At 45.3% G+C, this 12,863-nt stretch overlaps 1 protein-coding gene across 1 annotated transcript in view; it reads left to right on the top strand.

Moving 5' to 3' along the window:
• LOC144373394 (uncharacterized) overlaps positions 1 to 2,316 on the top strand; it is a 76,369-nt gene extending 74,053 nt beyond the window's left edge. The window contains 2 exon segments of the mRNA XM_078036489.1: positions 1,808 to 2,000; positions 2,105 to 2,316. Coding sequence (XP_077892615.1) covers positions 1,808 to 2,000; positions 2,105 to 2,316 — 405 coding nt within the window.
• Positions 2,317 to 12,863: the final 10,547 nt, after the last annotated feature.

Raw genomic sequence — 12,863 nt, 5'->3', positions numbered from 1 at the left:
GGAACATGCCAAGTTCAGGGGACACATTTGCTTGATGCCACTGCAGATTCTAAATCAGGATCAGCATGTTGTGTATCCCATGGTCTCCCAAGGGTTCTGTTTTCTCCTATGGCAGATCATTTTCTCAACTGATGTCTTTGGGAAAAAAAATGTAAAATTGTTTACTAAAAATCTAATATGCTAGTCTAATGGAGTTTCTGCCCAGCTGCCACAGGTGATCATTTCACACAGTACGCATGTGGGAAAATTCCACGTGAACATCCTAAATGTGTCTAATTTTTGCTTGACAGTGACACCTCAGGCAAGTGGGAGACTGGGAATCATGCTGCGAAGCTACACATAAAACCAGGCGCCCCTGGCCCCCGTGCGCCAGCCAGGGCGCCTGTGGAGAGAGGCTGGAGTAGGCCCTGACACTGCCGGTGCTTGACTCTGAGTAAAACTTTTCAATAAAACTCGTGTTTGGCTTTATTTCAAATAGGCCAATTTCGTATTTTTCTTAAATTCCCTTAGCATCTGGCACAGTGCTGTGTATAAATTAATCTGATTAAAATTTTCAAATTGATATGAAATTAATCTATAATTTCTAAAACAGCGTACAAATGTGAGCCACAAGTGATGAAGATGCTATTAACACCTAGTACACGTGTGTCAAGTTTCAGGACTGACCATTTGTTTTTCCAGCTCTTCCCATCTAAGGGTCACATTGATGAGGATGTTGGAACGCACGTTGGGTTGGGTGTGATCCTTGATGGAGGATTGTGATGAAGTGTGACAGGGACGGCTTGTCACTCATTGACCCAAAAGGCCAGGCTGCGGGTAAAGCTCCGTGCAGGACGAGTACTGAATCCCAGCTCACAGCAGTGCAAGCCTGTTCTCAGATGAGCTCCCCACACTAGGGTGAACACTTGGCTTGGGGCCCCAGTGCTTCCAGTTCAGGGAGGCCCTCCCCCACTGCTGTGTGTCCACTCACTGGCCACATCATGGCTCATGATGACAGTCACTCCAGACACTGCATCTGGGCAGGAAGGAGGGCCCAGGCGTGCTGACCCCTAAGCCAGAAGGAGGCCAGAGCCTGTGCAACCACATCCATCGGCCTCCTCTTGGATCTGCTTGCCCAGGACCGCCCAGATGCCCAGCCTGGGCCCTTCAGTAGAGGGGACTGAGAAGACCAGGGATGGCTTAAATCAGGGTGGACAGACACAGCTAGCAAAACCAGGAAGACGAGGGCAGGACGCTGGGTAGATAGCCCAGAGTGACACCTCAGAAACAAGGATGAGCCCAGCCTTGGGGGACAACCTGTGAGTGGCATGGAGCTGGCCTTGACTGAGTCCTGTGTCCAGGGGCCAAGCCAGTTACCAGTGTGGCTGCCACCTAGACTCCTCCCTTCGCCTGTTCCTGCCCTGACCTTTCTGACTGCTGGAGTTGTTCAGAAGCTGCCAGAGTTGAGCCTGCCTTCTTCTGACAAGAGTGCAATAGCTCAGCTTCAGCCATCAGGAACAGCATCCACACTACCATGGAACAGAAACAGCTAGACCTGTGAGTGGGCACCGCTGTCCTGCCCTCTCTCCCTGGCTGCCACCCAGTGACTCTCTCCTGGTGGGAAATGAAACCCTGAGGCTGCCCAGGAGCAGGCTCTTCCTGAAAGCTGGCTGCTGCCACGTCTCACCCTTGGTGCACTCTCCAGCTGGGAGCTCTCTGCCTTGGGCTGCAGGCTTTTGTCCCCGAATCCTCGGGCCATTCTGAGTACCTGCTCTGCAGAGGTCCCTGATGGCCATGTGGCACTCGATGCCTCTTCTGATGCTCCCAGAAACCCCATGACGTGGTGCCCCCACCCCAGGTGGATGAGGAAACTGAGGCCATGAACCTCGTGCAGGAGGCGATGTGGGGTGAGGACTCAGTCCCGCCTCTGCCTCCATCTTCAACCGCAACGGCCATCTCCAGGGCCTTCTCCCAGCGCCTGTTTCTGCCCTGCGCGAGCTCTCCTCTGGGTGCCTGGGAAGGTAGTGCTCGCCGTCCATTCTCAAGCTGCAGCTTAGTGTACATGTATAAACCCCAAGAGTCTTTGCACAAAGTTCAAGGAATAATGCTCGATTATTCCACCCAGGAAGCCGGCAGCACCAGGGTCAAGAAAGAGAATCCAAGCAGCCCCCAGCCACCCACTCGCCCTGCACATTTCCTGTGGCTTCTTTTGGTTTGAAGGCAGCCGCCAGGCCCATTTCTGAAAGAACAGAGCCCTTAATACACATCTGTGAACAGGAAGTCCTGGGTCGGCGCCGCTGCCCCTCTCGCTGCTTCACTGTGAACATCTCATTGTGACATTCCTCCTAGTCCCTGTGTGTCCCCCTCCGCGGCAGTTAGCTGTAGAGTGACCCCAGCCAGGTCTACCTCTTCTACTTTGGAAGGAGGGTGGTGGAGTGCAATTTTGTTCTAATAAGTTCAGTTCTCTTATGACTACTCTCCTCCTTCCTGTGGGAGCCGGTGCCTGGTTCTGAGAATTTGCTGAGTTCGTAGGTGCATAGTTCCCTGTGCATACTGCAGGCTTTCCAACGTGTGTTCTGATTGTCCCAGCAGGGTTGTAGCACTTACTCCATCTGCTGTGTAGTGTGGCATGTTATGAAGGCCCCTGCTTATCTGTCCACTGTGCTTTCTGAGTCTGGTGCCCCTGCGTGCCCACTTCTCGTGCACACATGAAAGTAATCGGCAATGCCCGTGGTTTCCTGCAGCAGCCACACAACCTTCGACTCGTGAGAGCCTCCACCGACCCAGAGCCATACCACCTGCTTTGAAGGAGATGTACGTCCCATTTGTTGCACACGCTCACCAAGGACCCGGGAGGCAAGCTGCTGTGGGGTCACCAGCAGGGACACTGGCCCCGAGTGTGCAAGCTGTCACTTAGTTTTTAACACTTCTTAGTTTCTTAACATGAAGAATGCTTCATAAGTTACTAAATCAATGCATGAGTTAGCATGTCTCCACATAAATATGGTACATATACTTTGTGGATGCTCCATAAGGGCTCTTTAATATGATTAGACTGCTAATTCTTAGTTTATTAAATTTGGTCATTGCAAATTTATGTTGTTCTTGATAAACAAGTAGAGGTTTTATATTGCTGTCCCCGGTCTCCCTACTAACCCAGCTACAACAATGATTCTTTAAATTAATAAATAGTGACTACATTATGTGTTGGTGTCCCAGGGCTGTTGTGACAAAGTGCCGCAGACTACGTGGCATCTGTTAACTCAGTCTGCATGCCGGAGGCCCAAAGTTGGGGTCTGCAGGGCCGTGCTCCCTCCAAGTGCACAGGATTTTAAGATCTTTGCCTCTCACAAGGTTCTGGTGGTCTGGTGTTTCACAACACTGGTCCCTATGTGTGTCATTACAGGTTGTTTTCTTTCTGTGTCTTTGTTTTCTCTGATTTTGTAAAGACACCACTCATACTGGATCAGGTTTTTTTTTGAACTTTTTCATCTGTCTCTTAGGAAGTCTTTAGTAAGTCCTTAGTAGACACAGATAGGGAATATATTTTTAATTTTCATTTTTATTTTCCTAGTTTTAGTGGCATTTTACGGTCATATGAATGGTCCTGTGCAGAGCATCCTGCTCTTATTTTATAGGTATGATATAAGTTTTAGAATTCTGATTTTCTTTCCCTTTTTGCAGTATCTCCCTTTCCTCCATACTCAATTCTTTTATTTGTCTCAATTACATTTTTCCTTTCCGATGTTAAGTGACCCCTATTTATATGTGTGAACGATGTGGGAGCACACAGACTGGGAGCTCACAGTGTGTGGGTGAGCTGGGTAGATGGCTGGACGTTATTACAGATTGGTCAGGCTGAGCAGCCATTTCATCTCAGGACCTTGAATGCCCAAGGGTGAAATTGGGATGATGTAGTTTCACAGAGATTAACACTCCAGCTTCTGCTCGGTACAGGGATCCTAGGAACTGAATAGTTAATCGTCTTATGAGCTGTCATAATATCATATTCAAAGACAACCTTGTTCTCAGCCTCTCATCTCGCCTCCTTGTAATATCATGACATAAACCCATGTCTATGCTCTAGATTGTGGACAGGCCTCTGGGAATGTGATTATGGCAGTTATGCGCCTTCTGCATGAGGCAATGCACCTGTTTTTCTCATTACCCAGCATTATTAATGATTCCAATGATTTCTTCAAGCTTCACCGGAGCTGTTTGGCAGACTCTCTTTCATATCACCCTATGCAGATATTTTCCTTATATTGCCTTCTCTGTTAATAAATCATGACTTCTTCATACACAGGTCCCATTTATCATTCGTTGTTATGGATTTATAGACTTTTAAATCTCCCACTATTTTAGGAAGCATAAAGTGCAAAGGTATGTTGTCAGTCCCCAGCGTCAACCAGAAGACAATCGCATTATTATTCTGTTTCATTTTTCAATGTGAAGTATCTGTTTCCTTTCTATTGGTTCACTGTGATAATATGTGTTGGAGGGGTTCCTTGTTATAGATTCGTACATGCCCACAACATGACTCAGTTCATTTTATTCCCCATCACTTCCATTCATTCCCCTCCTCCTGCTCTGCATTTGGCCTTTTCCACTTAACATAAAAAGTTCCATCTGTTTTCCTGCCTGCGACATACTTTGTTTTTCTTTAAGGCTGAATAAAACTCCATTGTGTATACAAATACCACATTCTCTTTAGCTGTTTATAGGTGCCAGGCCTGGCTTCATACTGTGACCCTTGTGCACTGTGCTGCTATAGCCAGGGGTGGACATTCGTGGCTGCAGTTTGGCAACTTTAAGTCTCTCGGGGAAATCCTGAGGAATGGTAGAGCTGGGTCATGTGGTGGCTGCATTCCTGGATGTGCGAGGAACCCCCACCGTCTTTTCCACTGTGATCATATAAATGACAGCCCCACCAATCGTGTATCAGTGTAACTTTCCCCCACGTCCTCATCAGCAATTACTGTTATTTGTATTTTTGATGATTTCCATTCTCAATGCAGGGAGATGACATCAAAATGTAGTTTTGATTTGCATTTTTCTGACAACTAACGATGTTGGATGTTTTAAAATTTATTGGTTGGCCGTTTTTAATTCTCCTTTTCAGAAATGTCTGTTAGTTCACTTGCTCACTTGTTTTTTTTTTTCTTTAGTGTTGTTGTGGACTTCTTTATATATACTGGATGTTAATCCTCAGTTGGAAGAGAAGCTAGCAAAGCTTTCTTCCATTCTGATCTTAAATTTTTTATCTTTTGTATAAAAATTAAACTTTTTCATCTGTCTCTAAGGAAGTCTTTAGTAAGTCCTTTGAAGACACAGATAGGGAATAGATTGTACTTTTCTTGGCTGGGCTGAAGTTTTTAAATTTGATGATATCTCTTTTATTAGTTCATAATAAATTAACCCCAACAATTCATTAATCCCAATAATTTATTGATTATTTCCTGAGTTCTAGGAGTGTTATCCAGGAGGTCATTGCCCACCCCTACGTGTTGGAGGGTCGACCTCTGGTTTCGTGCAAAGCTTCTGTTGTGGTTCTGAGATCATTGACCCACTTGAGTTGATCTGTGTGGAGGCTGAGAGAGAGTGTTCTAGTTATTCTTCAGTGTGGATATACAGTTTTCTGGTGTGGGCATTTGAGCTCAGGCTTTATCACTGAGCTATGCCCTCAGTCAGGGATTTTAAACTGTTTTTCTTTAGGTGTTTTGTTTGTTTGTTTGTTTTGTGGCCTCAACATGTGGTGTGAGGGAGGAGCTGCATCTTATTCATTTGTTTTATTTCAAATAATTCCAATTTCAACAGGAGAAATTATTGAACAATGAATTTTTACCCAATTATACGTGAAACGATTTTTTAAAAAAATATATGTTGCATTCTGTTTCAGATTTCTGTCTCTTAAAAATGTCATTGTTATCATTTTTGATATTAAACTTACACATATTTTCACAAATTTGCAAAATATAACAAAGTACCTAAGAAAACCAGAAACTGGCATCTGTTCATGATGCCTGGTGTCTGTAATGCGTGTGTGCTCCACTTCAGCTGGACACTGGCATTGCTGTGAGTGCTGAAGAGCCCCACTTAGCCACTTCAGGTCACATGGTGAACCTTGCTCTTGGGCTAGATTTTCTTTTACAGTGTGCCTGGTCACTGCTTATGAGGATTTGATCTTACAAATATGCCAGAATTCATTTCTGCAAGTGGTTTCCAACACTGGGCATCACGTCAATTTTAAGTTGTCTCTTTCCAGTTTCTGACCTGCTCCTGCGTTCACTCTGGGATCCTCGGTGTCTGTGGATTAGCCCTTCTCTTCTGTCACTGAGCATGCTCTGTCATCGCTGCTTCCTTCCACGCTCTGGAATCTGGCCAGTTCCTGGCCAGTGGGCTCCGTGTTCCACCCATCTCATGGCAGCTCTGGACGATGCCCCACAGCCCCAGGCTGGCCCTGCACTCTTCAGGCCCCTGACCAGGGTCTCCGCCCTCAGCCTTTGGAGTGGACATGGCCTCCTCCAGGCATCTCTGCCAGGTAGCTCCTCCTCCTGTACCACATCGTCACTTGGGCTCCCAGATCCTCAGATGTCACCTTCTAGACGAGGGTTGCCCTGACCACTCAGACGCTCGAATCCTTTCTCAATGTTCCTAATCCACTTTTGCCCAACTTTTTTTTTCCGGTAGCAGTTTCAGCGTCAAACAGACCATGTAACTCATTTCTGTCTCCACCTGCCTTTTCCCTGTCCTCTATCCCCTCAGAACGGGACCTCCAGGAGGACAGAGTCACCCTGTGCCTGGGCCTACTTTCACAGCGTGTGACACACAACAGGCCTCAACACCGTTGTGAATGAGTGAGGCCCATTCGTTCTTTTTCTAAAACGCCCTGTTTTATCCTTGTGTTCCTTTGTCCCTTGCTGATGACCTTCCATGGGTCCTTGGCAGGGGATGAGTGCAGGCTCCTGGACCCTGCAGGGGGCAGGGAAGGATCTGGCTCAGGGAGCCCAGGTGGCAGGAGGGGCTGGTCACTGAGACAGCGGCAGGAGCAGGGCAGGGGTCATGCCGGGGACTGTCCTGGAGCCTCCATGCGCAGTCCTCGCGTTCTCCTGGAAGGTGTAGAGGAAGGTGCAGGATGGAGCTCTGTAGTCAGGTGGGAGCGTCCTGAGTTTCCTTCGCTGCTCTGTGGAGGGCCACTGGGGGGGAGAGGGAGCAGGGGTGGGGACCCCTCTAAGGAGCCCCTGTGCAGGGGGGTGCTCAGGTCCAGGAAGGGGCCTCAGCAGCAAGACCCCAAGGCAAAGAAGTGTGCCCCTTGGCAGCGTGGCCCCCAGGACTGAAGGATCAAGGCTCTGTGCATCATTGCACAGGAGGAAGGCAGAGGCTGAGGCCTGGCTCCTGGTCTCTGATCTGAGGGTGCGTTCAGCAGCGTGTTCCTGTGTGCATGCAGGAGGTCAGAGTCAGGAGTGCAGTGACTTCCAACCCACGTGTCTGAAGGCTTGGGCTGCTCAGGTGGAGCTCCTTGAGGATGCTCAGAGGGTCTGGAACTGTGACAGCCTCTGGAACAGAGATGAACGCTGAGGTGTGCAGCCTGTGAGTGGGGCTTGAAGTGCTGGGCAAACCTGAGAACCTAGGGAAGGGAGAGGGGATGGGGAGAAGACCCCCCAGAGGAGAGTCTGGAATGGAATGGAGACAGCCAGCAAAGAGGGAGCCAGCAGAGGCAGCCCTGGGAGCAGGGGCAGCCCACCGGCTCCTCCCAGGATGTGAGGCCCGTGGCCTGGAGGGTAGCTCTGGAAGTGATGGCCAGGAGCCATGACTTGACATTCCTTAAGGACAAGGTCGGCAAGCGGGATGGAGAGTTAGAAGGGGTCTGCGGTCCTGCTCTGGGCTCTGAAGAGGAGCGTGCATCCCAGAAGTGGAGCTCCATGAGGGCCCGGCAGCTCCTCTGGACAGCACCTGGAGAGATGCCCAGGAAGCCACAGGGGGCTGTCCCTGCTCTCTGAAGCTCCTTCCACACTCATGCCCTTAGACTGTGGCCCTTCACAGACCTCATCAAGGTGGACGAGTCACCTGTCACGTGAGAGGTTCTTTTGGTACAGATGCCCTCCAGAGGGTCAGCCTAGGCCGTGGTGCCTCAGCTTGCTGCAGGTGGCACTGGTACAGGGACACTCTCTGTGCAGTCTTGGTCTGGAGGGGCTGTTGAAGACAGCACATGGGGGCCATGGGAGTGCAGCTGTTTTGCCATGGGGACAAGAGTCCAAGGAGCTGCTCTCTGACGTTCTTGATAAGCTCGAGGAGCACGGAGCACTCTCTCCTGGCAGGTCAGCCAGGGTGGTGTGGCTTGGAGGTGGTGGCGGCTGCCCTGTCACCCCCTGCTGCCTGAATCCCATCATGGCCAGGGGGTGACGAGGAGGTGCTGCGCTCCCTGTTCTGCTGTTCCCCGTGCTGCTGTCACTGCACTCAGTGCTGGCTCCCTACTCTATCACTGCACTCAATGCTGGCTCCCTACTCTGCCACTGCACTCAGTGCTGGCTCCCTACACTGCCACTGCACTCAGTGCTGGCTCTCTACTCTGTCACTGCGCTCTGTGCTGGCTCCCTCCACTGCCACTGTACTTGGTGCTGGCTCCCTCCACTGCCACTGTGCTTGGTGCTGGCTCCCTACTCTGCCACTGCACTTGGTGCTGGCTCCCTATCTGTCACTGCACTCAGTGCTGGCTCTGTGCGCTGTCACTGTGCTTGGTGCTGGCTCTCTTCTCTGTGGACCTGGAATGCAATGGTGTCACCCATGTCAGAGTTGGGCCGACAGAGCCCTGAAGGGAGAGCCTGGGCCTCCTGAGCTGGGAGAGTGCAGCTGGACAAGGGACTAATGGGCACTGAACACACCCAGGAACCCTTTGCGCTACCTGGAGAGAGCCCAGCTGACCTCACACACAAGTGGATGACCCTGTGCGAGAGGACAGCACTGTAGGGAGAGGTGGCCGAGTCCCCAGATTCCTGCTGGTGGTGGGACGGGCACTCAAGTGGGGCAGTCTGGCCAGGTCTACCCGGTTTGCCCCTTTGTGTTGAAGAGCGTGCCAGTGTGCACACTGTAACCCACTTTGCCTGCACACCTGTCACAGCCACCTGCCTCTAGCAGACCCGCACTCCTACTCATTCTGGAAACTGTCGCTCTTTGCAACATGACTGGTCAGCTCCCGTCCAGACTCCCCAGCTGATTTTAGCAAGACGGTCTCCCCTCAGCATGTCCGCCTGATGAGTGGCGCTCATGGCCGCCTGTCATTAGCAGGAGCTTCCTGACTCTGGTGTCCCTGGCATGATGCAGAGGGAGTGGGCACTTCAGATCCACATGACAGACGACCTGCTCGCTCAGGTGCGCCTGTGTTTCCTCCGCTGACAGCAATGTCACAATTCCTGCTTCTTGTCTGAATATTAATTAGTATTTAAGACTCATTAAGCTGGTTTTAGTGATTTATTTCATCCTGTAATTAGATATTATAATTAGATTATATCTATCATATTTTCAACTTTCCTTTAATAAGAAATTGTTCAATATGTAAAGATAAAAATTTATCAAATTATAACACATCATTTGAGCTAGATAAAAATCCAGTTTTGCAATAGTTGAATAATAGCATAATGACAGTTTGGAGTTTTGTTTTTATGGGAATGTGTATTTTCTAGGTGGTGAGTTGTCCCAGGCATTGTGGAACCTTTCCAAGTGACAACTGTCCCTGGAACTAAGCCTGACCTTCAGAAGTGGGAGGACTCTGGTGCCATACCCAGCAGCACCTCTTAACTCTCCCGTCCTGAGACTCCCCGTGGGAACTGGCCTAAAGGGTATGTGTGGCAAGTGGGAATGAGGACCAACGGCAGTCCCAGGTCCTGTGTTGCAGTGCAGTGGCATCCACACCCGGGTGAACCAGTTCCAAAGGCAGATGCAAAGAGCAGTTACTCTCTCTTACTAGGTACTTTAAAGTTTTAAATAATTTTTACAAGGAAACCACCCATGTGTAATCAACAAAACTGTAATCCTTGGCATAAATATGGAATATCATTAGTTTTAATTCAAGCATGGCAGATTTGAAAAACAAATAGAAGTGTAAAATGGAAGGATAAGCCAAGAGAAAATACTTAAAACGGGAAAAATTTTAATAACTCCACAAAAGATTATCCAAATGGCCAGTGAACATATATTCAAGCTCATTATTACTACTCAAGGAAATACAAATTAAAACCACAAGATACCATTACATACACACATATGACAGAACTTAATAATTGAAAATATGTATAAAGAGCAACATGATCTTTTATGTATTCTAGTAGCAGTGAAATCTGTACTAGTTTGGAAAACTGCTTAGTATTATTTCTTAAACTTGAAGATATACATACTTGATGACAAAACATTTTTATCCCTGAATATGTACTACAGAGTAATTAACTGCATAAGTGTACCAAGAGACATGCACAAGAATAAAATTATGTCATTTGCAAGTGTAATGTTGGAACTAGAAAATATCATGCTAAATGATATAAACCAATTCCAAGAAACCAAAGGCTGAATGTATTCTCTGATAAATGGATGCTGATCCACAGTGGGAGTGGGGGTAGGGAAGAATGAAGGGCCTTTGGATAGTGCAAAGGAGAGTGAGGGGAGGGTGAGGCATTGAGGATGGGAAGGACATTACAATTAAACAGATACTATTAGCTTATATACATGTATAATTACAGTACTGGTGTGACTCAGCACCATGTACAACCAGAGGAATGAGAATGTATGCTCCATTTGTGTACATTGTGTCAAAATGAATTCTGCTTTACTGTCATGTAAAACCAGTTAGGACAAAAAAAAAACCCACAGTACCTGGCACATAGTAGGTGTTCAATAAATATTGTTAAAATAATTTACACAAAAGAATGTTCATAATAGCAAGTTTTATCAGTAATAGAAAAACATTGTTGGGCTGGGGTTGTGGCTCACTTGTAGAGTTCTCACCTAGCAAGTGTGAGGCTCTGGGTTTGATCCTCAGCACCACATAAAAATAAAATATAATAAAAGCAAAAAAAAAATTCAACCATAAAAAAATAAATTACGTCTTATGCAGAAAACTGGAAGAAAATTTAGTACAACAAACACCATTATCAGTGATGCTTACATACATAACTTTGAGAGATGACAATATTCTTTTTTATATATGTACCACATTTTGTTTATCTGCTCATCTATTGACGAATTCTTGGGATTCCTTCCACCTTTTGGCTACCTTGCACATCTCATTCCCTAAGGATTAGTGGTGTTAAGTACCTTTTTGGCCCTTTTTTTGAAAAAATATCTATGTAAGTCCTGTGCCCATTCTCTAACCAGAATTTTTAAATAATTTATAAATAGAAATTCTTTATACATTCAGGACATGTATTGGAGACATGATTTCCATGATACTATTTAGTATTTTAATACTAATTAGTACTCATTCAAAATAAGTTCAGTTTCCTGATACTTTGGAATGAGAATCATAAGAAATAAGGCTGGACTAGTGTGACTTAAGGTTATCACTTTCTTTAGGAATATAAAACACAATATCAGAGTAGATTTAAGCCGCTGTTTTAATTTAAAGTGGCTATCTACTTCAGTGACAAGAAAAATCTATTTGTGAACTTAGTATTTAAATAGTTTTTGAATTTTGTTTCCCCAAAGCACATACATTATATGGTCAGATGGAAAAACATTTATATAATGAGAAATTGTTAGATATCATACATACACAGTTGCCTAAAATTTATTTTCAAATATATTGCTGAATTGCTGTTAGTGATAGCAGTATTTTAAAGTTCTTTTTGTAGAAAACATTTTTCTTTTTTGCACTTTACAAATCGGTCCCCTCACATGGTTGATTATAAATCTTGTTTTTCATTTTTTCCTCATATTAATTCATATGAACTACTCTTTATAAAGATGAATTTTAGTTTTTAAAACATTCTTCAATCATTAATAGGAAGAAGAAAATAATCTCATTTCCCAATTCACAAATTCTTTATGATATAATTTTACATTCACATGAAAATATCATTCTGTCCTTCATTGCTAAAGACATATGTACTCTCTGACTTCAGCAAATTTAGAGAAAGTATTGTTTCCTTTTTTTAGGAGGTCTCTAGTTTAAAGCTTCAGGGGAAGGTGTATTGTTACACCTCCTAAACCTTTTAGGCACATTCTTCACTTCTCTGTGCTTTACTTCCTTTATTTGTGCCATGTTTATGATAAAAAGGCTTATCTTACAGGGATGTAATAAAGATTAATAAGATAATACATGAGAGAACATGGACAGAGAAATACAAAATAGTAATCTTTCTTTGGTTTAATATCTAATTTTTAAGTGTTTATAAAATATGTCATTTATTTTAGTAAATTCTGCCAGGTTTTTTTTGGGGGGGTACTTCCCATGTGTAGGAACTCTAGTAAAAATCAATAGAAAAACTATATTTTAAGGTGTTTACATTTTAATGAAGAACACTGAATTACAATATAAGTGGTTAATACAAGTAATATTATGAGACCACCATGGTAGATCTCACTAAATCTGCATAGAGCAATCAGATAAAAATTCATGTGAATTTGTTGGATGAATAATGATTTACCTAGTTAAGTGTGTTTGACCTTAGTTATTTGAATAAGTCATGAAAGATAAATACTGAAGAACTATTTATATTGCAAATTGAAATGGGAGAATGTAGTAAAATTCTGACTAGATCTTATAATGGGGAAAAATATCCTAAAAATGTTACTGGGAATACTGACAGAACTGGAATATGAAATGTAGATTAGGTAATAGATTTTATCAATATCTAATTTCCTGAAATGTATCACTGTACTGAGCTTCTGCAAAA

This window comes from Ictidomys tridecemlineatus, unplaced genomic scaffold, assembly GCF_052094955.1.
Source record: "Ictidomys tridecemlineatus isolate mIctTri1 unplaced genomic scaffold, mIctTri1.hap1 Scaffold_382, whole genome shotgun sequence".
In the NCBI taxonomy this organism is placed as follows: Eukaryota; Metazoa; Chordata; class Mammalia; order Rodentia; family Sciuridae; genus Ictidomys; species Ictidomys tridecemlineatus.
This window is presented reverse-complemented; position numbering and strand designations above follow the sequence as displayed.